The sequence below is a fragment of the Stegostoma tigrinum genome, chromosome 41 (genome assembly GCF_030684315.1).
Source record: "Stegostoma tigrinum isolate sSteTig4 chromosome 41, sSteTig4.hap1, whole genome shotgun sequence".
Classification (NCBI taxonomy): Eukaryota; Metazoa; Chordata; class Chondrichthyes; order Orectolobiformes; family Stegostomatidae; genus Stegostoma; species Stegostoma tigrinum.
The window spans coordinates 807328-833851 of NC_081394.1; the positions used below are offsets into that span (position 1 = coordinate 807328).

General features: G+C 54.8%; 2 protein-coding genes across 2 annotated transcripts in view; both read left to right on the forward strand.

Moving 5' to 3' along the window:
- Positions 1–977, forward strand: part of tyrobp (transmembrane immune signaling adaptor TYROBP) — a 12876-nt gene extending 11899 nt beyond the window's left edge. The window contains exon 5 of the mRNA XM_059641271.1: positions 946–977. Coding sequence (XP_059497254.1) covers positions 946–977 — 32 coding nt within the window. The remainder of the gene's footprint in view (positions 1–945) is intronic.
- Positions 978–1352: 375 nt separating this feature from the next.
- Positions 1353–26524, forward strand: part of kmt2bb (lysine (K)-specific methyltransferase 2Bb) — a 107301-nt gene continuing 82129 nt past the window's right edge. The window contains 2 exon segments of the mRNA XM_059641272.1: positions 1353–1451; positions 1951–2029. Of these exon segments, the coding sequence (XP_059497255.1) occupies positions 1353–1451; positions 1951–2029 (178 nt within the window).

Sequence of the window (26524 nt, forward strand, 5' to 3'; positions counted from 1 at the left end):
ACATTAAAACCTTCCCAATAGCAAGGGGCCACTGAGGGAAATAATAGCCTTACTTCTGACTTTTCCAACCAGAGTACAGACCTCTCACTTTCCGACCTGAAACTCCCATCTGCCAATTTGTTGCCCATTCACCCCCTTTGTAGGGGACAGAATATGCCCTACAATGGATATTTGCCTGGTCAGTCAGTCGATATACACTGCACACACTGTCACCTAGTCCCAGTCACTAATGGAGAGGGTAAATAATCGAGGCCCTCAGACTGATCCTGGTTACGTCTTTTCGATTTGGAAATGCACTCTTGTAAAGATGTTGTGAAACTTGAAAGGATTCAGAATAGATTTACAGGGATGTTGCCAGGGTTGGAGGGTTTGAGCTACAGCTGGATAGGCTGGGGCTATTTTCCCTGGAGCGTCGGGGCTGAGGGGTGACCTTATAGAGGTTTATAAAATCATGGGGGGCATGGATAGGGTGAATAGACAAGGTCTTTCCCCCCAGGGTGGGGGAGTCCAAAACTAGAGGGGCATAGGTTTAAGGTGAGAGGGGAAAGATTTAAAAGGGACCTGAGGGATAACTTTTTCAGACAGAGTGTGGTGCGTGTATGGAATGAGCTGCCAGAGGAACTGGTGGGGGCTGGTACAGATACAGCATTTAAAAGGCATCTGGATGGGGACGTGGCAAATTGGATTAGATTTAATTTAGGATGTATGGGTGGTGTGGACTGAACGACCTGTTTCCGTGCGATGTGACTCAATGACCCATTAGTCCTGACACTCTGTCTCCTGACTATTAACCAATTCTCAATCCACAGCATAACCTAAGCCCCAGCACCAGGTGCTCTTACCTCGTGCAGTACATTTCACTTGTCGCTCTCTCTCAAATACCTTTTCGAAATTTTAGATACACCTCATTTCTGTTCCCCTTCATAAACTCTGTTTGTCCTGTAGTCAAAGAACTGTCGCAGATTTGTCGAACATGATTTCACAACGTTGTGATTGGTGGCATTAAACCTTTCTAAATATCCTGCTGATTCTTCTTGAAGAACAGAATCCCACATTTCCCCAATTTACTGTGTAACGGGCTCGAGGTGGGGCCAACAGGCTATAGGTGTGTTTGAGGCGAGTTTAGATCTGTATGAGAGGCTGTGGTCGGTGGTGACAATCCCTGGGGTTTGAAAGTGGGTGAAGTGATGGCTGTGGCATGCAGCTGGAGCTGAGGCAGTTGGGAGGTTCTGGCTGGGGCATAGATGGGAGTGGAACGATTTTAACAGACTGTCTGTGTAGGACATGTTTTCTGAAAATGTGACAGCTATGACATTACTCTAAGTCAGATTTTACAGCAGATACTAGCATTCATGCAGGAGTTCTACATTCCCCCACACCAACCCCGATTTCCCGTGGGAGTGAATCCCACGTTTCCCCACCCTACCACCCTCCCGAAATTCACTGTAAGAGTGAGTCCCACATTCCCCCCCCCTCCTCCGAATCCCTTGTGGGAGCGACTCCCACGTTCCCCCCCGCCCCCGAATCCCATGTGGTTGCGACTCCCACATTCTCCCTCCCCCCCCCCCCCCCCCCCCCCCCCACCCCCCCCCGAATCCCGTGTGGGAGTGACTCCCACATTCACCCCCGAATCCCATGTGGGAGCGACTCCCACGTACCCCCCCCACCCCGCAAATCCCGTGTGGGAGCGACTCCCACATTCTGCCCCCTCCCAAATCCCCTGTGGGAGTGACTCCCACATCCCACCCGAATCCCCTGTGGGAGCAACTCCCACATTTCCCCCCTCCCTGTGGGAGTGTGTCGTACATTCCCCCAAAGATTCTCATGAAATCCTGACGTTTAAATGCTGCTGTGAGTGCCTGATTGGTTACTGTGGGAGGATAACGATTATTCAGAGCGGGTTGTCTCACTCCTCTCTGTCTCTGTGTCTCTGTCTGTTCATGCTGTTAGGCTGAAGAGTTCACTGGGTTTGCATCCGATGATGACGTCCTGACCAGTCCACTGCGACTAGCCCTCCGCTCTCAGAAAAGTAAGTTCCTGCTTTTTGATCGTGTCTGGGCCTTGCTCCTCAGTTTGATGACGTGAACATGTTTGTGTGTGAGAATATCTTCTCTCGGGAATGGACAGAACGTCCCATGCTGCAAAGGTTGTGTTCTCAGCTGCCGCTCAGTGGATATACAGACTGCCTTTGCCGCTTCTCACTCACCTCTGAGTCAGAGAATAATGGAGTTAGCTACAGCTAGCTGGGCACTCTGATAGCCTTGTCATAGTGCTGAGGGAGCGCCGCACTGTCGGAGGGTCAGTGCTGAGGGAGCGCCGCACTGCCGGAGGGTCAGTGCTGAGGGAGCGCCGCAATGTCGGAGGGTCAGTGCTGAGGGAGTGGGCACTGTCGGAGGGTCAGTGCTGAGGGAGTGGGCACTGTCGGAGGGTCAGTGCTGAGGGAGCGCCGCACTGTCGGAGGGTCAGTGCTGAGGGAGAGCCGCACTGTCGGAGGGTCAGTGCTGAGGGAGCGCCGCACTGTTGGAGGGTCAGTGTTGAGGGAGCGCCGCAATGTCGGAGGGTCAGTCCTGAGGGTGTGGGCACTGTCGGAGGGTCAGTGCTGAGGGAGCGCCGCACTGTTGGAGGGTCAGTGCTGAGGGAGTGCCACACTGTCGGAAGGTGGGTGCTGAGGGAGTGGGCACTGTCGGAGGGTCAGTGCTGAGGAAGCGCCGCACTGTTGGAGGGTCAGTGCTGAGGGAGCGCCGCACTGTTGGAGGGTCAGTGCTGAGGGAGTGCCACACTGTCGGAGGGTGGGTGCTGAGGGAGTGGGCACTGTTGGAGGGTCAGTGCTGAGGGAGCGCCGCACTGTTGGAGGGTCAGTGCTGAGGGAGCGCCGCACTGTTGGAGGGTCAGTGCTGAGGGAGTGCCACACTGTCGGAGGGTGGGTGCTGAGGGAGTGGGCACTGTCGGAGGGTCAGTGCCGAGGGAGTGCCGCATTGTTGGAGGGTCAGTGTTGAGGGAGCGCCGCAATGTAGGAGGGTCAGTCCTGAGGGAGTGGGCACTGTCGGAGGGTCAGTGCTGAGGGAGCGCCGCACTGTTGGAGGGTCAGTGCTGAGGGAGCGCCGCACTGTTGGAGGGTCAGTGCTGAGGGAGCGCCGCACTGTTGGAGGGTCAGTGCTGAGGGAGCGCCACACTGACGGAGGGTGGGTGCTGAGGGAGTGGGCACTGTCGGAGGGTCAGTGCTGAGGCAGCGCCGCACTGTCGGAGGGTCAGTGCTGAGGGAGTGCTGCACTGTTGGAGGGTCAGTGCTGAGGGAGCGCCGCACTGTTGGAGGGTCAGTGCTGAGGGAGTGCCACACTGTCGGAGGGTCAGTGCTGAGGGAGTGGGCACTGTCGGAGGGTCAGTGCCGAGGGAGCGGGCACTGTCGGAGGGTCAGTGCCGAGGGAGCGGGCACTGTCGGAGGGTCAGTGCCGAGGGAGCGGGCACTGTCGGAGGGTCAGTGCCGAGGGAGCGGGCACTGTCGGAGGGTCAGTGCCGAGGGAGCGGGCACTGTCGGAGGGTCAGTGCCGAGGGAGCGGGCACTGTCGGAGGGTCAGTGCCGAGGGAGCGGGCACTGTCGGAGGGTCAGTGCCGAGGGAGCGGGCACTGTCGGAGGGTCAGTGCCGAGGGAGCGGGCACTGTCGGAGGGTCAGTGCCGAGGGAGCGGGCACTGTCGGAGGGTCAGTGCCGAGGGAGCGGGCACTGTCGGAGGGTCAGTGCCGAGGGAGCGGGCACTGTCGGAGGGTCAGTGCCGAGGGAGCGCCGCACTGTCGGAGGGTCAGTGCCGAGGGAGCGGGCAATGTCGGAGGGTCAGTGCCGAGGGAGCGGGCACTGTCGGAGGGTCAGTGCCGAGGGAGCGCCGCACTGTCGGAGGGTCAGTGCCGAGGGAGCGGGCACTGTCGGAGGGTCAGTGCCGAGGGAGCGGGCACTGTCGGAGGGTCAGTGCCGAGGGAGCGGGCACTGTCGGAGGGTCAGTGCCGAGGGAGCGGGCACTGTCGGAGGGTCAGTGCCGAGGGAGCGGGCACTGTCGGAGGGTCAGTGCCGAGGGAGCGGGCACTGTCGGAGGGTCAGTGCCGAGGGAGCGGGCACTGTCGGAGGGTCAGTGCCGAGGGAGCGGGCACTGTCGGAGGGTCAGTGCCGAGGGAGCGGGCACTGTCGGAGGGTCAGTGCCGAGGGAGCGGGCACTGTCGGAGGGTCAGTGCCGAGGGAGCGGGCACTGTCGGAGGGTCAGTGCCGAGGGAGCGGGCACTGTCGGAGGGTCAGTGCCGAGGGAGCGGGCACTGTCGGAGGGTCAGTGCCGAGGGAGCGGGCACTGTCGGAGGGTCAGTGCCGAGGGAGCGGGCACTGTCGGAGGGTCGGTGCCGAGGGAGCGGGCACTGTCGGAGAGTCGGTGCCGAGGGAGCGGGCACTGTCGGAGGGTCGGTGCCGAGGGAGCGGGCACTGTCGGAGGGTCGGTGCCGAGGGAGCGGGCACTGTCGGAGGGTCGGTGCCGAGGGAGCGGGCACTGTCGGAGGGTCGGTGCCGAGGGAGCGGGCACTGTCGGAGGGTCGGTGCCGAGGGAGCGGGCACTGTCGGAGGGTCGGTGCCGAGGGAGCGGGCACTGTCGGAGGGTCGGTGCCGAGGGAGCGGGCACTGTCGGAGGGTCGGTGCCGAGGGAGCGGGCACTGTCGGAGGGTCGGTGCCGAGGGAGCGGGCACTGTCGGAGGGTCGGTGCCGAGGGAGCGGGCACTGTCGGAGGGTCGGTGCCGAGGGAGCGGGCACTGTCGGAGGGTCGGTGCCGAGGGAGCGGGCACTGTCGGAGGGTCGGTGCCGAGGGAGCGGGCACTGTCGGAGGGTCGGTGCCGAGGGAGCGGGCACTGTCGGAGGGTCGGTGCCGAGGGAGCGGGCACTGTCGGAGGGTCGGTGCCGAGGGAGCGGGCACTGTCGGAGGGTCGGTGCCGAGGGAGCGGGCACTGTCGGAGGGTCGGTGCCGAGGGAGCGGGCACTGTCGGAGGGTCGGTGCCGAGGGAGCGGGCACTGTCGGAGGGTCGGTGCCGAGGGAGCGGGCACTGTCGGAGGGTCGGTGCCGAGGGAGCGCCGCACTGTCGGAGGGTCGGTGCCGAGGGAGCGCCGCACTGTCGGAGGGTGGGTGCCGAGGGAGTGGGCACTGTCGGAGGGTCAGTGCCGAGGGAGCGCCGCACTGTCGGAGGGTCAGTCCTGAGGGAGTAGGCACTGTCGGAGGGTCAGTGCCGAGGGAGTGCCGCACTGTCGGAGGGTGGGTGCTGAGGGAGTGGGCACTGTCGGAGGGTGAGTGCTGAGGGAGCGCCGCACTGTCGGAGGGTGGGTGCTGAGGGAGTGGGCACTGTCGGAGGGTCAGTGCCGAGGGAGCGCCGCACTGTCGGAGGGTCAGTGCCGAGGGAGCGCCGCACTGTCGGAGGGTCAGTCCTGAGGGAGTAGGCACTGTCGGAGGGTCAGTGCCGAGGGAGTGCCGCACTGTCGGAGGGTGGGTGCCGAGGGAGTGGGCACTGTCGGAGGGTGAGTGCTGAGGGAGCGCCGCACTGTCGGAGGGTGGGTGCTGAGGGAGTGGGCACTGTCGGAGGGTCAGTGCCGAGGGAGCGCCGCACTGTCGGAGGGTCAGTGCCGAGGGAGCGCCGCACTGTCGGAGGGTGGGTGCCGAGGGAGTGGGCACTGTCGGAGGGTCAGTGCTGCGGGAGTGCCGCACTGTCGGAGGGTGGGTGCCGAGGGAGTGCCGCACCGTCGGAGGGTCAGTGCCGAGGGAGTGCCGCACCGTCGGAGGGTCAGTGCCGAGGGAGTGCCGCACCGTCGGAGGGTCAGTGCCGAGGGAGTGCCGCACCGTCGGAGGGTCAGTGCCGAGGGAGTGCCGCACCGTCGGAGGGTCAGTGCCGAGGGAGTGCCGCACCGTCGGAGCGTCAGTGCCGAGGGAGCGGGCACTGTCGGAGGGTCAGTGCCGAGGGAGCGGGCACTGTCGGAGGGTCAGTGCCGAGGGAGCGGGCACTGTCGGAGGGTCAGTGCCGAGGGAGCGGGCACTGTCGGAGGGTCAGTGCCGAGGGAGCTCCGCACTGTCGGAGGGTCAGTGCCGAGGGAGCGGGCACTGTCGGAGGGTCAGTGCCGAGGGAGCTCCGCACTGTCGGAGGGTCAGTGCCGAGGGAGCGGGCACTGTCGGAGGGTCAGTGCCGAGGGAGCGGGCACTGTCGGAGGGTCAGTGCCGAGGGAGCGGGCACTGTCGGAGGGTCAGTGCCGAGGGAGCGGGCACTGTCGGAGGGTCAGTGCCGACGGGGCGGGCACTGTCGGAGGGTCAGTGCCGACGGGGCGGGCACTGTCGGAGGGTCAGTGCCGAGGGAGCGCCGCACTGTCGGAGGGTGGGTGCTGAGGGAGTGGGCACTGTCGGAGGGTCAGTGCCGAGGGAGCGGGCACTGTCGGAGGGTCAGTGCTGAGGGAGCGCCGCACTGTCGGAGGGTGGGTGCTGAGGGAGCGGGCACTGTCGGAGGGTCAGTGCCGAGGGAGCGGGCACTGTCGGAGGGTCAGTGCCGACGGGGCGGGCACTGTCGGAGGGTCAGTGCCGACGGGGCGGGCACTGTCGGAGGGTCAGTGCCGACGGGGCGGGCACTGTCGGAGGGTCAGTGCCGAGGGAGCGCCGCACTGTCGGAGGGTGGGTGCTGAGGGAGTGGGCACTGTGGGAGGGTCAGTGCCGAGGGAGCGCCACACTGTCGGAGGGTCAGTCCTGAGGGAGTGCCGCACTGTCGGAGGGTGGGTGCTGAGGGAGTGGGCACTGTCGGAGGGTGAGTGCTGAGGGAGCGCCACACTGTCGGAGGGTGGGTGCTGAGGGAGTGGGCACTGTCGGAGGGTCAGTGCCGAGGGAGTGCCGCACTGTCGGAGGGTCAGTGCTGAGGGAGCGCCGCACTGTCGGAGGGTCAGTCCTGAGGGAGTGCCGCACTGTCGGAGGGTGGGTGCTGAGGGAGTGGGCACTGTCGGAGGGTGAGTGCTGAGGGAGCGCCACACTGTCGGAGGGTGGGTGCTGAGGGAGTGGGCACTGTCGGAGGGTCAGTGCCGAGGGAGTGCCGCACTGTCGGAGGGTCAGTGTTGAGGGAGCGCCGCAATGTCGGAGGGTCAGTCCTGAGGGAGTAGGCACTGTCGGAGGGTCAGTGCCAAGGGTGCGCCGCACTGTCGGAGGGTCAGTGCCGAGGGAGCGCCGCACTGTCGGAGGGTCAGTGCCGAGGGAGCGGGCACTGTCGGAGGGTCAGTGCCGAGGGAGCGGGCACTGTCGGAGGGTCAGTGCCGAGGGAGCGGGCACTGTCGGAGGGTCAGTGCCGACGGGGCGGGCACTGTCGGAGGGTCAGTGCCGACGGGGCGGGCACTGTCGGAGGGTCAGTGCCGAGGGAGCGCCGCACTGTCGGAGGGTGGGTGCTGAGGGAGTGGGCACTGTCGGAGGGTCAGTGCCGAGGGAGCGGGCACTGTCGGAGGGTCAGTGCTGAGGGAGCGCCGCACTGTCGGAGGGTGGGTGCTGAGGGAGCGGGCACTGTCGGAGGGTCAGTGCCGAGGGAGCGGGCACTGTCGGAGGGTCAGTGCCGACGGGGCGGGCACTGTCGGAGGGTCAGTGCCGACGGGGCGGGCACTGTCGGAGGGTCAGTGCCGACGGGGCGGGCACTGTCGGAGGGTCAGTGCCGAGGGAGCGCCGCACTGTCGGAGGGTGGGTGCTGAGGGAGTGGGCACTGTGGGAGGGTCAGTGCCGAGGGAGCGCCACACTGTCGGAGGGTCAGTCCTGAGGGAGTGCCGCACTGTCGGAGGGTGGGTGCTGAGGGAGTGGGCACTGTCGGAGGGTGAGTGCTGAGGGAGCGCCACACTGTCGGAGGGTGGGTGCTGAGGGAGTGGGCACTGTCGGAGGGTCAGTGCCGAGGGAGTGCCGCACTGTCGGAGGGTCAGTGCTGAGGGAGCGCCACACTGTCGGAGGGTCAGTCCTGAGGGAGTGCCGCACTGTCGGAGGGTGGGTGCTGAGGGAGTGGGCACTGTCGGAGGGTGAGTGCTGAGGGAGCGCCACACTGTCGGAGGGTGGGTGCTGAGGGAGTGGGCACTGTCGGAGGGTCAGTGCCGAGGGAGTGCCGCACTGTCGGAGGGTCAGTGTTGAGGGAGCGCCGCAATGTCGGAGGGTCAGTCCTGAGGGAGTAGGCACTGTCGGAGGGTCAGTGCCAAGGGTGCGCCGCACTGTCGGAGGGTCAGTGCCGAGGGAGCGCCGCACTGTCGGAGGGTCAGTGCCGAGGGAGCGGGCACTGTCGGAGGGTCAGTGCCGAGGGAGCGGGCACTGTCGGAGGGTCAGTGCCGAGGGAGCGGGCACTGTCGGAGGGTCAGTGCCGAGGGAGCGGGCACTGTCGGAGGGTCAGTGCCGACGGGGCGGGCACTGTCGGAGGGTCAGTGCCGACGGGGCGGGCACTGTCGGTGGGTCAGTGCCGACGGGGCGGGCACTGTCGGAGGGTCAGTGCCGACGGGGCGGGCACTGTCGGAGGGTCAGTGCCGACGGGGCGGGCACTGTCGGAGGGTCAGTGCCGACGGGGCGGGCACTGTCGGAGGGTCAGTGCCGACGGGGCGGGCACTGTCGGAGGGTCAGTGCCGACGGGGCGGGCACTGTCGGAGGGTCAGTGCCGACGGGGCGGGCACTGTCGGAGGGTCAGTGCCGACGGGGCGGGCACTGTCGGAGGGTCAGTGCCGACGGGGCGGGCACTGTCGGAGGGTCAGTGCCGACGGGGCGGGCACTGTCGGAGGGTCAGTGCCGACGGGGCGGGCACTGTCGGAGGGTCAGTGCCGACGGGGCGGGCACTGTCGGAGGGTCAGTGCCGACGGGGCGGGCACTGTCGGAGGGTCAGTGCCGACGGGGCGGGCACTGTCGGAGGGTCAGTGCCGAGGGGGCGGGCACTGTCGGTGGGTCAGTGCTGAGGGAGTACGGTCATATAGTCAGTACTTAAAAGATGGCGAGGGTGATTTGGCACCCTTTGTCTGTGGGAGTTTGTGGTGCAAACTGGTGGGGACGGGTCTGTCCCTGTGTAACACTGGGATACAGTACCCATGGGGGACTGGTCTGTCGCTGTATAACACTGGGGTACGTTACCGGTGGGGACAGGTCTGTCACTGTATAACACTGGGGTACAGTACCGGTGGGGGACAGGTCTGTCGCTGTATAACACTGGGGTACAGTACCGGTGGGGTACAGGTCTGTCACTGTATAACACTGGGGTACAGTACCGGTGGGGTACAGGTCTGTCACTGTATAACACTGGGGTACAGTACCGGTGGGGGACTGGTCTGTCTCTGTATAACACTGGGGTACGTTACCGGTGGGGGACGGGTCTGTCACTGTGTAACAGTGGGGTACAGGTCTGTCACTGCATAACACTGGGGTACAGTACCGGTGGGGACGGGTCTGTCACTGTATAACACTGGGGTACAGTACCGGTGGGTGACAGGTCTGTCATGTGTAACACTGGGGTACAGTACCGGTGGGGGACAGGTCTGTCACTGCGTAACACTGGGGTACAGTACCGGTGGGGGACAGGTCTGTCACTGCGTAACACTGGGGTACAGTACCCATGGGGGACAGGTCTGTCACTGTGTAACACTGGGGTACAGTACCGGTGGGGGACAGGTCTGTCTCTGTATAACACTGGGGTACAGTACCAGTGCGGACAGGTCTGTCGCTGTATAACACTGGGGTAGAGTACCGGTGGGGGACAGGTCTGTCGCTGTGTAACTCTGGGGTACAGTAGCGGTGGGGTCGGGTCTGTCACTGTATAGCACTGGGGTACAGAACCGGTGGGGGACAGGTCTGTCTCTGTATAACACTGGGGTACAGTACCAGTGCGGACAGGTCTGTCGCTGTGTAACACTGGGGTACAGTACCGGTGGGGTCGGGTCTGTCACTGTATAACACTGGGGTAGAGTACCGGTGGGGGACGGGTCTGTAGCTTTATAACACTGGGGTACAATACCGGCGGGGTCAGGTCTGTCACTGTGTAACACTGGGGTACAGTATTGGTGGGGACGGGTCTGTAGCTGTATAACACTGGGGTACAGTATCGGTGGGGGACGGGTCTGTTGCTGTATAACACTGGGGTACAGTAGCGGTGGGGGACGGGTCTGTCACTGTATAACACTGGGGTACAGTAAGGTGAGAGACTGGTCTGTCCCTGTATAACACTGGGGTACAGTACTGGTGTGGAACGGGTCTGTCCCTCTGTAACACTGGGGTGCAGTAGCGGTGTGGACGGGTCTGTCTCTGTATTAGACTTGGGTACAGAACCGGTGGCGAACTGGTCTCTCACTGTGTAACACTGGGGTACAGTACCGGTGGGGGACGGGTCTGTCCCTCTGTAACACTGGGGTGCAGTAGCGGTGTGGACGGGTCTGTCTCTGTATTAGACTTGGGTACAGAACCGGTGGCGAACTGGTCTCTCACTGTGTAACGCTGGGGTACAGTACCGGTGGGGGACGGGTCTGTCCCTGTGTAACACTGGGGTACAGTACCGGTGGGGGACGGGTCTGTCGCTGTATAACACTGGGGTACAGTACCGGTGGGGGACGGGTCTGTCACTGTATAACACTGGGGTACAGTACCGGTGGGGGATGGCTCTGTCACTGTATAACACTGGGGTACAGTACCGGTGGGGGACGGGTCTGACACTCTATAACACTGGGGTACAGTACTGGTGGGGGACAGGTCTGTCGCTGTATAACACTGGGGTACAGTACTGGTGGGGACAGGTCTGTCCCTGTATAACACTGGGGTACAGTACCAGTGGGGGACAGGTCTGTCGCTGTATAACACTGGGGTACAGTACCGGTGGGGACAGGTCTGTCCCAGTATATCACTGGGGTACAGTACCCGTGGGGACAGGTCTGTCGCTGTATAACACTGTGGTACAGTACCGGTGGGGACGGGTCTGTCACTGTATAACACTGGGGTACAGTACCGGTGGGGGACGGGTCTGACACTCTATAACACTGGGGTACAGTACCGGTGGGGGACAGGTCTGTCGCTGTATAACACTGGGGTACAGTACTGGTGGGGGACAGGTCTGTCGCTGTATAACACTGGGGTACAGTACTGGTGGGGACAGGTCTGTCCCTGTATAACACTGGGGTACAGTACCAGTGGGGGACAGGTCTGTCTCTCTGTAACACTGGGGTACTGTTGCTGTGGGGGACGGTTCTGTTGCTGTATCACACTGGGGTGCAGTACCGGTGGGGGACACGTCTGTTACGGTGTAACACTGGGGTACAGTACCGGTGGGGACAGGCCTGTCACTGTATAACACTGGGGTACAGTTCCGGTGGGGGACAGGTCTGTCACTGTATAACACTGGGGTACAGTACCGGTGGGGGACGGGTCTGTCACTGTATAACACTGGGGTACAGTACCGGTGGGGGACGGGTCTGTCACTGTATAACACTGGGGTACAGTACCGGTGGGGACAGGTCTGTCGCTGTATAACACTGGGGTGCAGTACCAGTTGGGGACGGGTCTGTCACTGTGTAACACTGGGGTACAGTACCGGTGGGGACAGGTCTGCCACTGTGTAACACTGGGGTACAGTACCGGTGGGGGACAGGTTTGTCACTGTATAACACTGGGGTACAGTACCGGTGGGGGACGGGTCTGTCACTGTATAACACTGGGGTACAGTACCGGTGGGGACAGGTCTGTCACTGTGTAACACTGGGGTACAGTACTGGTGGGGACAGGTCTGTCGCTGTATAACACTGGGGTGCAGTACCAGTTGGGGACAGGTCTGTCGCTGTATAACACTGGGGTACAGTACCGGTGGGGACAGGTCTGTCACTGTGTCACACTGGGGTACAGTACCGGTGGGGACAGGTCTGTCACTGTGTAACACTGGGGTACAGTACCGGTGGGGACGGGTCTGTCACTGTGTCACACTGGGGTACAGTACCGGTGGGGACAGGTCTGTCACTGTGTAACACTGGGGTACAGTACCGGTGGGGACAGGTCTGTCACTGTGTAACACTGGGGTACAGTACCGGTGGGGACAGGTCTGTCACTGTGTAACACTGGGGTACAGTACCGGTGGGGACAGGTCTGTCACTGTGTCACACTGGGGTACAGTACCGGTGGGGACAGGTCTGTCACTGTGTAACACTGGGGTACAGTACCGGTGGGGACAGGTCTGTCACTGTGTCACACTGGGGTACAGTACCGGTGGGGACAGGTCTGTCACTGTGTAACACTGGGGTACAGTACTGGTGGGGACAGGTCTGTCGCTGTATAACACTGGGGTGCAGTACCAGTTGGGGACGGGTCTGTCACTGTGTAACACTGGGGTACAGTACCGGTGGGGGACGGGTCTGTCACTGTATAACACTGGGGTACAGTGCCGGTGTGGACCTTTCCGTCACTGTGTAACACTGGGGTACAGTACCGGTGGGGGCAGGTCTGTCGCTGTATAACACTGGGGTACAGTGCCAGTGGGGACAGGTCTGTCACTGCATAACACTGGGGTACAGTGCCGGTGTGGACCTTTCCGTCACTGTGTAACACTGGGGTACAGTACCAGTGGGGACCTTTCTGTCACTGTGTAACACTTGTGTACCATGCCGCTATGGACCGTTCTGTCACTGTGTAACACTGGGGTGTAGTATCAGTTGGGTAGGAGTGCCACTCTGTAACGCTGGGGCACAGTCCCGGAGAGGATGAATAAATGTAATATCACTGTGCCTCGATGTATCAGATTGGGTGACAATAGCCTGGATAGAAAATTGTCAAACTAATTGACCACGGAATTGGGATGAAGGTGGCATTTTTGGAATGGGACCCTGTACCCCGTGGAATACCACAGGTGTCAGTGCTTGGGCCTGTGTTAATGAGAATATGAAGCAATGACTTGGATGGTGAAAGTGGCTTTGCTATTGTTCAGTCTGCAGATGCCGGAAAAATTGTCTGGAAGGCCAGTGGTGTCGATGATGCTGTTTAGAATGAGGTCGACACGTTGAGTGATTGGGCAACGCTTGGTTGAATGTAATGTGGGGAAATGTGAGGTTCGGTGCTTTGGCAGGAAGAATCAAGGCTGAATGTTATTTAAATTGGGAAAACTACAGGAAGCTGCAGCACAGAATGATTTGGAAGTCATATGTAAATCACAAAAACCTGGCGTGTGAGTTCACTGGGTCATACAGACGGCAAATGAAATGTGAATAGTGTACGTGCGTGGAAAGTCTTGATGTAACAGTGGAAGACATGCGTTGGAGTTCGGTCAATAGATTTTGGTCCATTATCTCAGGAAAGATTTACTGGCAATTGCGAGAAAGTTCACACAGGTGTTTCTAGCTGTGGATGGTCTCTGATCAGGAGAGGTTGAGTAGGTTCTGTTGCTATTCTTTGGAGTTCAGAAGAATGAGTGGACACTTAGGGAAACATGCAAGGTTTTTGCGGGGCTTGATAGGCTCGATGCAACGAGATGGTTTCCATTGTGCGACTGCTTAGAACGAGAGGGTGTAATCTCAGATAAGGAGTCACCCATTTAAGGCAGAAGTGAAGAGGAATTTATTTTCTGAGAGTTATGCACCTGTGGAATTCTTTACCACGGATGGCTTTCGAGGCTGAGTCATTAAAGATTGTGAGAGATGGGATAAGGCAGGAAAGTGGAGTTGAGGTTTATCAGATCAACCATGATATACAAGTTGTCTTCAGTTATCATCATCATTCTGTTGATTTCTTAATTTATTCCATTACTTTTGTGTCCTGGGAAATGTGCCTGAGCACTGTGAAATATCATTACTTTGAACGGTTACATCAATAAACTCCATCTGAACAGTCTGGCATTTTGGGTTTTCAAATTTTGAATGGATGCTGGCAGATTGTGGTTGTCACAGGTTGATGTTCTATTGTAGCTGTGTCAGACGTAACAGAGTCATCTCGGAGTTGAACAGCCAGAATTATTATCCCTAAGTCTGGTTTTCTCCAGTAGACTAATTCCTCTGATTTTGACGTAGCTTCTTTGGAAAGAACTCCAATAGTTTCTCTGCGCCCGATTCATCATTTTGCAGGAGGATTGTACCTAATCCCAAGTCCCTTCCGTGAATTGCTATTTTGAAAGGTTTGGTTGAGTCAGGAACAGCCCGTACTGGTACATTTCTCAGGATTGCCTTCAGCTTCCTAAAGACTACTGCTGACCGTGCCCCCTTTTAATTCCTTCCTCAACAAATTTGCTAAAGCTATAGCTTTCGTCCTGACGTGATTGGCACAGATTTCTGATTCAAAACCCACATGTTCCTAAAAATCTCATGGTTTCCTGTTTAGTTTTAGGAACGGGGAATTTCGATCAGGGCTATCACTTTTGCTGTTCTCGGCAATACTTGCTCTAATCCTGTGATATCTCCTAGGTAAGTTACCCTTGGTTTTGTAAAATTCACCTTTGGCCAACTTTAGTGCAAAGCCAGCTAACCACAGTCGCTTCAGCAGGTCCTCTAATTGCCTCTTCCTACATGTTCCTGTACATTAAGATGTCTTCTAAACAAACTACACAGTTAAGTACATATGCTACTACTTGATTCGTAAGTAAGGTTTTGGAGTAGATCTGTAGCTCAGGTTGTGGGTGTTGAGGTTGGTTGGCTCACTGAGCTGGTTTGTTGTTCCGCCTATGTTTTGTTACCGTGCTGGGTAACATTCTCAATGCAGCCTCCGATGAAGCATTGATGTGTTTTCCCGCCTGGATTTTAAACTCTGGGGTCCGTTGTGATGGATTGCCTCACTTCCGGGTTTCCTCCGTAAGTGGAATGTATATGGCGTCAAATTCAATAGGTTTATTAATAGCCTGCTTCGTGGAGTGCCGTGCTTCCAGGAATTCTCGTGCTTGTCGCTGCCGAGCCTGCCCCAGGACCTTGGTGTTGTCCCAGTCAAAGTCATGGTTCTCCTTGTCCATGTGGATTGAGATGAGTGAGCACTGGTCGTGTCTTTTTGTAGCCAGTTGGTGTTCCTGTACTCTTGTTATTAGTTTCCTTCCTGTTTGTCTGACGTAGTGTTTCTCACAGTCCCTGCAGGGGATCTTGTAGATGACATTGGTCCTGTCCGTGGCGGGGAGTGGGTCTTTAGTTTGGGTGAGCACTTGTCGTAGGGTTGATGTGGGATTGTGTGCCACACTGATGCCTCGCGGTTTTAGGAGTCTTGTGGTGAGTTCTGATGTGCTGCTGATAAGGGGTATTGTGATGAGTGTCAGGGCATGTAGAATCTTTGTTCCTGGAGGCATCTCCGGTCCCGGTTCTTTGGCTATCCATTATCCTTGAACACTTGGAAGAGGTGTTCTTCTTCCTCTTGGCATAGTTCCATGTTGCTGCAGTGTGTTGTTGTCCTATTTTTTGAGTCCTAAGTCTTCGGGATTTAGGTGGAACACTTACACCTGAAAGGCAATCCCACATTGATTTCATAAAGGTGGATATTTCTTCAGCTTTTGATGCTCATGATACCCATTCAAAGGTCAGTTTTAGAAAGATGCAACCTACTAATGAAGGAATTGGATACCAATCTATTTTTGTGATTGCATTTGCATTTCCGTAATCTCTGTGGAATCCAGTTGATCTGTCTGGTTTAGGAACCACCACTGTCGATGAACTTCAGCTGCTTTGAATAGGTTCATTTAAGTATCTGTATCAAATCTCTAGTTCCACCTGAGCTTGTTATCTCGGACTCAACCAGTGAGGTTTATCAGTACTGAGGCACTTCCATCTATATTGTGTCTCTGTCTAACGTCGTACATGCACATGTACTCCTGCAGATTTCCTTACATACCCTCAATTACTTGATCTTCCTCTCGACATGAGAGCATATTGCCTAACTGCCCTACGATTCTGGTGTTGTTGTGTCGAATTGCAGGAGATTTGGTTTGTGAGCTGTCTACTTCTCCTACCACCTCACCCTTACAGCCTCCATCATCCTCCACTACCCTTCCTAGCTGGCACACTTGCTGTTTCTCATCACCTTTACTGCTTCAACAGATAGATAGGTTCCCACTGCGATAAAGGGGGGAAAAGAAGAAACCCAATCACTTAAATCACTTTACTAACCATCCCAACTGCCTTGTAAGGACCATAGAATTTTCCTTTCATCTTCTGGAGACATCGATGCTTGTACTTCACCTTCTGTTCTCATTACAGCATGTTCTTCTGCCCATAATCTCATGGTTGCCAAGGTTTTAAGTGCATGACTTTCCGTACTCCTTTGTAAGTTGTTCCAGACACACAATCGAATGTTGATGATTGTCTTTTGATCCTGAGAAATTTTCCTTTATTAATTGTGTCAGGACCGTATTGTCAGTTCAAATGTACTGAGCCCAGTAGTTTCGTTTGGGGAATCTCTGGTAGAAAATAATAAACAACAAAATCTAATCCTTTGTCCCAATATTTGTGTCAGTATGCTTTAATCGGAGTTTGGAGGGTTTGCTGGTACGTGTCCAAAGCTCCTGAGATGTGTTTGTGGATGATTAGTGATGGGACTTTATACCCAGGTGCTGAAATGTGAAATGAAAGCCTTGGTCGGATTGTATTTCGGTTGGTCATGAAATATAAATCTAAGTTATGTTTTTCTCCATTTACCCTAGCTGTAATTGTTCTTAAAGAAATAGATTCTGGGAATTACTCCTAATATTGAGAATATACAGATGTCCTTCCTTTCATTTTAGGTCATGCAGACCACTAACACTAAAATCTTCAAAAACGGAATGGGTATCAAAGCGGCTGGTCTGACTCCATATTGAGAAGTTGTCATATTTTACAGAACAGCATCTTTATGAAGACTTACCCAATGTGAAATATTTCTTTATCGATGCCTGTATTTTCTGTATTCCTATTTTTGTTTCATTCATACATGGGAAGAGGGCGTCATTGGCCAGGCAGCATTTATTGCCAGAGATAATGGGAACTGCAGATGCTGGAGAATCCAAGATAATAAAATGTCAGGCTGGATGAACACAGCAGGCCAAGCAGCATCTCAGGAGCACAAAAGCTGACGTTTCGGGCCTAGACCCTTCATCAGAGAGCAAATTATTGCCCCTCCCTAATTGTCCAGAGGGCAGTTAAGAGGCAGCCACAATGCTCTCTGCCTCCCTAACCTGTTCTTCCTCTCACCCATCCCTTCCTCCCACCCCAAGCCGCACCTCCATCTCCTACCTACTAACCTCATCCCACCTCCTTGACCTGTCCGTCTTCCCTGGACTGACCTATCCCCTACCTACCTCCCCACCTATACTCTCCTCTCCACCTATCTTCTTTTCTCTCCATCTTCGGTCTGCCTCCCCCTCTCTCCCTATTTATTCCAGAACCCTCACCCCATCCCCCTCTCTGATGAAGGGTCTAGGCCCGAAACGTCAGCTTTTGTGCTCCTGAGATGCTGCTGGGCCTGCTGTGTTCATCCAGCCTCACATTTTATTATCTACAATGCTGTGGGGTCTGGAGTCACATAGAGGCCAGACCAGGTAAGGATGGCAGTTTCCTTCCCTAAAACATGTTAGTGAACCAGATGGGATTTTTCCAACAATTGGTAATGGATTCATGGTGATTATTAAGCTATTAATTCCAGACATTTGAAAATTTGAATTCAAATTCCGCCTTTTGCCATGACGGGATTTTAACCCAGGTTCCCGGGATATTACCTGGGTCCCTGGATTAATATTCTAATGATAATAACATTAGGCCATAGTCTCCCTATTCCTTTATGCACTCTCTTGAGAACTTTACAACTGACCGTTATCTGGGCATTATCTGAAACCAATGAGAAACTAGCCATACTTTGTCTGCAGATCGGTGAGAATGTTTTTACTTCCTCACCAGAACTCTCATTCTTAACTTACTAACACTTTTCAATTCCTTCAGCCTCAGTGCGAACTGCCCATGCATTCCGCATCTGCTTTGTGAGCCTCAATTGATAAAGACTGACCAAGCACTTGGTTTGAACTGTCCTCTTTCTTAAATAGAGTTTCATCGACCCCAGCATCTGCTTGTGTTGTGACTGTGAGCCTCTGGTGATTGAATTTGTTTAGCTATTGCTCTGGATCACCAGACGGGAAGGTTTTGGAATGTGTTTTCAAACTTTAATATTTTTTCCATAATGGAAAAGGGTCTGACTGAGGTGGGAGGGGTCTCTGATGATGTTGGATGCTTTCCCAAGGCAGTGGGAAGTACAGATGGAGTCACTGGATGGGAGGCTGGTTTCTGTGATGGACTGGGATGTGTTCGCAACACTTTATAGTTTCTTGCGGTCATTGACAGAGCAGTTTCCATACCAAGCTGTGATGCATCCTGATAGGATGCATTCTACGGTGCACCTGTAAAAATTGGTAAGGATCATTGTGGACGTGCTGAATTTCCTTAGCCTCCAGAGGAAGTGAGGATGTTGCTGTGCTTTCTTGACTGTAGCGTCGATGTGAATGAACCAGGGACAGATTTTTGATGATTGCTAATCCTGCTCTTGACCATCTCAACCTCAGCACCGTTGACACAGACAGGGGTGTGCCCTCCACTCCACTTCCTGAAGTCAATGACCAGCTCCTTCATTTTGCTGACATTTATTGAAGGAGAGCTTGTTCTTTTTACACCATGCCGCTAAGCTGTCTATCTCTTTCCTGTTCTCCCTGTCATTGTTATTTGAAATCCAACCCAGACAGTGGTGTCATCAGCGAACTTGTAAATGGAGTTCAAGTTAAATTTCGCCACACAGTTGTGAGTGCAGAAGGACTAAAGTTAGGGCCTGATTATGTAGCCATGCGGGGCACTGGTATCCCAGATTATCGTGGAGGAAGTGCCGCCCCCTATCCTTATTGATTGCAGTCTGTGTGTCAGGAAGTTGAGGATCCAGTTGCAGAGTCGGGGAGCAGAGACTTGGGCCCGGAGTTTGGAGATTAGTTTGGTTGGAGTTATGGTGTTGAAGGCAGAATTAAAGTAAATAAATAAGAGCCTACCCAGACGTTCTGGGAATGAGTGTAGGGCCAGGGAGGTGGTAAATGCCATAGATCTATTGTGACAGTCGGCAAATTTTAGTGGGTCAAGGCAATCTGGGAGGCAGCTGTTGATCTGAGCCATTACCTCATGGCAACATGGTGGTGAAGTGCTCATCCACCCCCATCAGCGTTCTTTCTCATTTCTTTCTTTTGGCTCTGGAGAGTGGTGGTTTTGGGAGGAGGTCTCTGATGGTGAATGCTTCACCCCCAGCCCGGGGACTCCCCGCGAGCAAGGAGTAAATCCCGACCTGAACCAGACCCACCGGCTAGGCCGAGAGGTGGCGGTCTCAGCAAAGTGAGTTGGGTTCCTGGTGTGGAGCTCCTCTCCACCAGAGTGGAGATCTTCATTGTCTTCAACTTGCAGGCGTTCTAGTGACCTGGCAGGTGGTAATCTCTGGGAGTGGCAGTCTTGGCCTGGCATGGTGGTTTTCTTTGGGGGAGGCTTCCAGCCTAGTGTTCCAGTGGCCTGGAATGGTGGCCTTATCCCAGCTGCATCTTCTGAGTGTTCCATCATTCCTTAATTAGCTTTCCCCGAAACCTGGAGCCATGAACTATGGTGGATTTTGTCTTCGTTTTTCTTCCTTGAATTAATACGTGTGACTTCTGTCATTGATGTAGGCGCTGCAGTGGGGTGGCTGAGAAAACACTTTGCTGTACTTTTCTAGTAAAAGTACACGTGACAGTAGGTTACAATCCTGCAAACCTCACGAAACCTTTCCTAGTGTTGGGTGCTGGAGCCAACAGGCAGTGGTCTTTGAGGCACACTGCCTGATCTTTCTTCGGTACCGGGCTGATTGTGGTCTTCTTGAAGCAGGTAGGGACCTCATATCTGAGTTCCCAACCAAATTATTCTCCAGAATTGGATAATTCTAAACCACGAGTCCCATTCCACATGCAGTTTGCGCGACTCATTGAGATACATACTCTCCAGCGATCAGTTCCGTTGCATTTTTTTGAGGGAGAACCAGGATGTTCTCCAGCCAGAGAGTCCAAGCAGCTCCTGTATCCATTAATAGAATTAGGGGTGTGGTAACGTCTGCAGGAGAACAAAGAGATTATTTTCCTTTTCAAGAGCAAGAAAAACATCTCTTCAGCATCGCTCATTTTCCCCGTTCGCCTCACCTGCATTCATTAGCAGCATCTTACTGCCAGTTTCCTGGTTATGGCTAAAGTTATGGTTTGATGTATCCGTTCCCTTTTCGGACTTGCTCTGAGGAACTCCCACAAGTCACAGTAGCTTCCTCACAACTTCCAGCGTTCTGAATAAAGGTATCCCCTTGACTGCCAAAGAAATGCTGGGGCCTTTGATTTCCACTTAGACCCTCTATGCCTTCTATTGTTTCTGGCCTCGCTGCTACAGGTGGGATGTTGTGAAACTTGGAAGGGTGCAGAGAAGTTTTACAAAATTGTTGCCAGGGTCGGAGGGTTTGAGCTACAGGGAGGGGCTGGATAGGCTGGGTCTATTTTCCTTGGAGTGTCGGGGCTGAGGGGTGACCTTTATAGAGGTTTATAAAACCATGAGGGGCATGGATAGGGTGAATAGACAAGGTATTTTCCCCCAGGGTAGGGGAGTCCAAAACTAGAGGGGCACAGGTTTAAGGTGAGAGGGGAAAGATTGAAAAGGGACCTGAGGGGTAACTTTTTCACACAGAGGGTGGTGCGTGTATGGAATGAGCTGCCAGAGGAAGTGGTGGGGGCTGGTACAGTTACAGCATTTAAAAGGCACCTGGATGGGGACATGGATAGGAAGGGGTTAGAGGGAAATGGGCCAAATGCTGGGAAATGGGACTGGGTTAATATAGGATATCTGGGTCAGCGCGGACGGGTTGGGCCGAAGTATCTGGTTCTGTGCTGTACATCTCTATGACCTTCCTGTTAGAGAGGGATCTTCAGATATTCCCAACAGTCCTTCCCTGACTCCGTTCCCTGACCCTCCTTGGCTTTGAGGGGTGATACGGGGAAAAAAAAGTTTTTGTTTTATGGATCAGCTCATAATTGTCAGCTATTGTTATTACCTGCCCAGTGGTTGCAACCCTTTGGTTTGTACCTTTAGTCCTCATGACAGAAGGTCATACAGTCATAGAGCTGCACAGCACGGAAACAGACGCTTCTGTCCAATTCATCCGCGCTGACCAGATATATGAAATTAATCCGCTCCCATTCCCCAGCATTCAGCCCATATCCCTCTAACCCCTTTCTATCCACGACCCCATCCAGATGCCTTTTAAATGCTGTAACTGTACCAGCCCCCACCACTTCCTCTGGCAGCTCATTCCATACACGCACCACCCTCTGTGTGAAAAAGTTATCCCTCAGATCCCTTTTAAATCATTCCCCTCTCACCTTAAACCTGTGCCTCTCTAGTCCCCTACCCTGGGGGGAAAATAACACCTTGTCTATTTAAATTATCCATGCCCCTCATGGATTTGTTAAACCTCTGTAAGGTCACCTCCAGTGCTCCAGGGAAAATAGCCCCAGCCTATCCAGCCTCTCCCTGTAGCTCAAACCCTCCAACCCCGGCAACATCCCTGTAAATCTTTTCTGAACCCTTTCAAGTTTCACACCATCCTTCCTGTAGCAGGGAGGCCGGGATTGAACACAGTATTCCAAAAGTGGCCCTAACCAATGCCCTGTACAGCCCCAACATGACCCTCCCAACTCCTGTACTCAACGCACTGACCAATAAAGAAAACAGGTTCTTGACAACCCTATTGTGTTGTTAAATACTGATAAGAGAATGGTCACTGTGAGACCTCCTTACATAGCTTCCACTTAAACCTGTCAGATCTGTCTGTCAGCATTTCTTTGTGTAAGAGATAGTAGGAACTGCAGATGCTGGAGAATCTGAGATAACAAGGTGTGGAGCTGGATGAACACAGCAGGCCTGTCTCACTCGTTGTGGATTTGTTCAGGCTATTTGCTCAAGTCTCGGAACTTATGCCTGTATGCTTCCAGAACCAGCGTGCGTGCACCCAATGTGAGTTTTCTCCCACAGCGATAAAATAGAAACCTCCTCTGACAGGGAAGCAATAACTTCCTGTGCTGTACCTGCAGACTTGGTCTACGCGATGTGAAGCTGCCGGGGTTGGACAAGGTCAGAAGTCACATGACACCAGGTTATAGTACAACAGGTTTATTTGAAATCACAAGCTTTTGGAGCGCTGCCCCTTCGTCCCGTTAAGTGGGGAGAGCATCTATGCACAGACTTCATATTGAGAGAGATCAAAAGATTATACAAGTGGTGTGAGTGGAGTTTCGATGGGCTGAACATCAAGTCTCTGCAGGTGATCGTGAGTATCAGACAGTGTGAGTAAAGTGTCAACAGCCAAATAACAAGTGAAGAGATGACCTACATCTGATTAATTGAGGCAGAGAGATAATTACAAAAACTGAAAAATAAGGTGGTGCTGGAGATAAACTAAGTAACTGGAATAACATGATAGGTATAAGATTCACATGCTGAAGGTGTAACCAAAGTAACAAGGAATCCAAAACTGTACAAACTGATTAAGGTTGAAGGATGATAACAAGTTGTCACAGTGACGGTGTCAAAACGGGTCAGTAAGGAAGCTTTGACAGATACAGGACAATATGGTGGGTCATGTGTAGCACGACATGAACCCAACATCCCAGTTGAAGCTGTCTTAATGGGGATGGGACTTTGCTATCAGTCTCTGCTCGGCATCAGTTTCTGAACTGTATGAGCTTTGTCCACTTTTCCTTTGGCCAATTCATGTGCTGTTTTCTCAAATGATGTGGAATGCTCCTCCATCTTTTCCCTCAAAAGTTTTGAAGTTGTACAACTTAAAAAGATTTCTTATCTCCTGTCCAAGGGTTTTCACTGTCACAGTCTACATCAGCGTCTGACACCTCTTGGTTTAAATATATCATTTCAAGCCTATACCCAGTGCTCTTCCCTCTCATTCCCTCGTCTCTTCGATTTGCCTTGCCGATTTTAAATGTAGCATTACTCACGTTCATTTGCAGATCCAGGATCTACTATTTTGAGCCTCATGCCCTACCTGCTTTAACAAGAACTCAGTTTGAAATAACGCTGATGTCATACCACTTGGTGTACCTGGTCACTTTGACCGGTTATCTCTGCCTTCTTCCATTGGGGGACAGGTCTGTCGCTGTGTAACACTGGGGTACAGTACCGGTGGGGACAGGTCTGTCGCTGTATAACACTGGGGTACAGTACTGGTGGGGGACGGGTCTGTCACTGTATAACACTGGGGTACAGTACCGGTGGGGGACAGGTCTGACCCTGTGTAACACTGGGGGACAGTATCAGTGGGGGACAGGTCTGTCACTGTATAACACTGGGGTACAGTACCGGTGGGGATGGGTCTGTCACTGTATAACACTGGGGTACAGTACCGGTGGGGGATGGGTCTGTCACTGTATAACACTGGGGTACAGTACTGGTGGGGGACGGGTCTGTCACTGTATAACACTGGGGTACAGTACTGGTGGGGGACAGGTCTGTCACTGTGTAACACTGGGGGACAGTATCGGTGGGGGACAGGTCTGTCACTGTATAACACTGGGGTACAGTACCGGTGGGGGACAGGTCTGACCCTGTGTAACACTGGGGGACAGTATCAGTGGGGGACAGGTCTGTCACTGTATAACACTGGGGTACAGTACCGGTGGGGATGGGTCTGTCACTGTATAACACTGGGGTACAGTACCGGTGGGGGATGGGTCTGTCACTGTATAACACTGGGGTACAGTACTGGTGGGGGACGGGTCTGTCACTGTATAACACTGGGGTACAGTACTGGTGGGGGACAGGTCTGTCACTGTGTAACACTGGGGGACAGTATCGGTGGGGGACAGGTCTGTCACTGTATAACACTGGGGTACAGTACCGGTGGGAGATGGGTCTGTCACTTTGTAACACTGGGGTACAGTAGCGGTGGGAGATGGGTCTGTCACTTTGTAACACTGGGGTGCAGTAGCGGTGGGGGACAGGTCTGTTGCTGTATAACACTGGGGTGCAGTACCGGTGGGGGACAGATCTGTCACTCTATAACACTAGGGTACAGTACCAGTGGGGACAGGTCTGTCACTGTATAACACTGGGGTACAGTACCGGTGGGGGACAGGTCTGTCACTGTATAACACTAGGGTACAGTACCAGTGGGGGACAGGGTGTGTCTCTGTATAACACTGGGGTTCATTAGGGGTGGGGGACAGGTCTGTCACTGTATAACACTGGGGTGCAGTAGCGGTGGGGGACAGACCTGTCACTGTATAACACTGGGGTACAGTATCGGTGGGGGACAGGTCTGTCGCTGTATAACACTGGGGTACAGTACCGGTGGGGGACAGGCCTGTCGCTGTATAACACTGGGGTACAGTACCAGTGGGAGATGGGTCTGTCACTGTGTAACACTGGGGTACAGTACCGGTGGGAGATGGGTCTGTCACTGTGTAACACTGGGGTACAGTACCGGTGGAGGACGGGTCTGTCGCTGTATAACACTGGGGTACAGTATCGGTGGGGGACAGGTCTGTCGCTGTATAACACTGGGGTACAGTACCGGTGGGGGACAGGCCTGTCGCTGTATAACACTGGGGTACAGTACCGGTGGAGGACGGGTCTGTCACTGTGTAACAGTGGGGTACAGGCCTGTCACTGTATAACACTGGGGTACAGTACCGGTGGGGGACAGGGTGTGTCTCTGTGTAACACTGGGGTACAGTACCGGTGGGGGATGGGTCTGTCACTGTATAACACTGGGGTACAGTACCGGTGGGGGACAGGGTGTGTCTCTGTAAAACACTGGGGTACTGTACCGGTGGGGGATGGGTCTGTCGCTGTGTCACACTGGGGTACAGTACCAGTGGGGACAGGTCTGTCACTGTATAACACTGGGGTACAGTACCGGTGGGGGACAGGTCTGTCACTGTATAACACTAGGGTACAGTACCAGTGGGGGACAGGGTGTGTCTCTGTATAACACTGGGGTTCATTAGGGGTGGGGGACAGGTCTGTCACTGTATAACACTGGGGTGCAGTAGCGGTGGGGGACAGACCTGTCACTGTATAACACTGGGGTACAGTATCGGTGGGGGACAGGTCTGTCGCTGTATAACACTGGGGTACAGTACCGGTGGGGGACAGGCCTGTCGCTGTATAACACTGGGGTACAGTACCAGTGGGAGATGGGTCTGTCACTGTGTAACACTGGGGTACAGTACCGGTGGGAGATGGGTCTGTCACTGTGTAACACTGGGGTACAGTACCGGTGGAGGACGGGTCTGTCGCTGTATAACACTGGGGTACAGTATCGGTGGGGGACAGGTCTGTCGCTGTATAACACTGGGGTACAGTACCGGTGGGGGACAGGCCTGTCGCTGTATAACACTGGGGTACAGTACCAGTGGGAGATGGGTCTGTCACTGTGTAACACTGGGGTACAGTACCGGTGGAGGACGGGTCTGTCACTGTGTAACAGTGGGGTACAGGTCTGTCACTGTGTAACACTGGGGTACAGTACCGGTGGGAGATGGGTCTGTCACTGTGTAACACTGGGGTACAGTACCGGTGGAGGACGGGTCTGTCACTGTGTAACAGTGGGATACAGGTCTGTCACTGTATAACACTGGGGTACAGTACCGGTGGGGGACAGGGTGTGTCTCTGTGTAACACTGGGGTACAGTACCGGTGGGGGATGGGTCTGTCACTGTATAACACTGGGGTACAGTACCGGTGGGGGACAGGGTGTGTCTCTGTATAACACTGGGGTACAGTACCGGTGGGGGATGGGTCTGTCGCTGTGTCACACTGGGGTACAGTACCAGTGGGGGACAGGTGTGTCGCTGTGTAACTCTGGGGTACAGTACCGGTGGGGGCGGATAGTTAAAGGTGTGTGTTTTCCTGAAGGGCGTGTATTGAAGATGATGAATATTGAATGTCGCTGGCCTCATGTCCTGAGATAAATGAGGCTGTCTGTGCACAGAGAATGAAGTATTATTTTGCATCATTTCCTGTTTGGTGCCAGCACTGAGGGTCTAAATTTAGCCTGTGATGAAATGGGCGGAAACGGGTACAGTTTGTCAACTGTGTCTCTCAGTTCTTGTCAGGTTAACAAGAGGCAAACACTCGCTCGAGTGTGGAATATTCACTCCCTCACTGTCTGATAGCTCTGTGTTGCTGAAAGCAAAACTAGAGCAGAGGCATCGGTTATGATCTGGATGTCCTTGATTAAGTGACCGTCTTTATCCAGCTGATGTGCTTTTTGAATGTACCCTGTGTCTTGAGCATTTCGAGGGACAGGGGTCAGGCATGGTTCCTGCACCTGATGTCTTTCCAGTGAACCCGAGGTTAGAGAGCGCGGGGAAATCAGCCAGGATTCCTGCACCTGATCTCTTTTCAGTGATCTCTGGCTGGAGAGAGAGAATCCGCTAGAGTTCCTGCTCATCATCTATTCAATTCTGGGAGTATAGGTCCATTCAGCCAGGATTACGTTGAAATTAGTGGTTACTGCAGTTGAATGTCTGCCTGACCT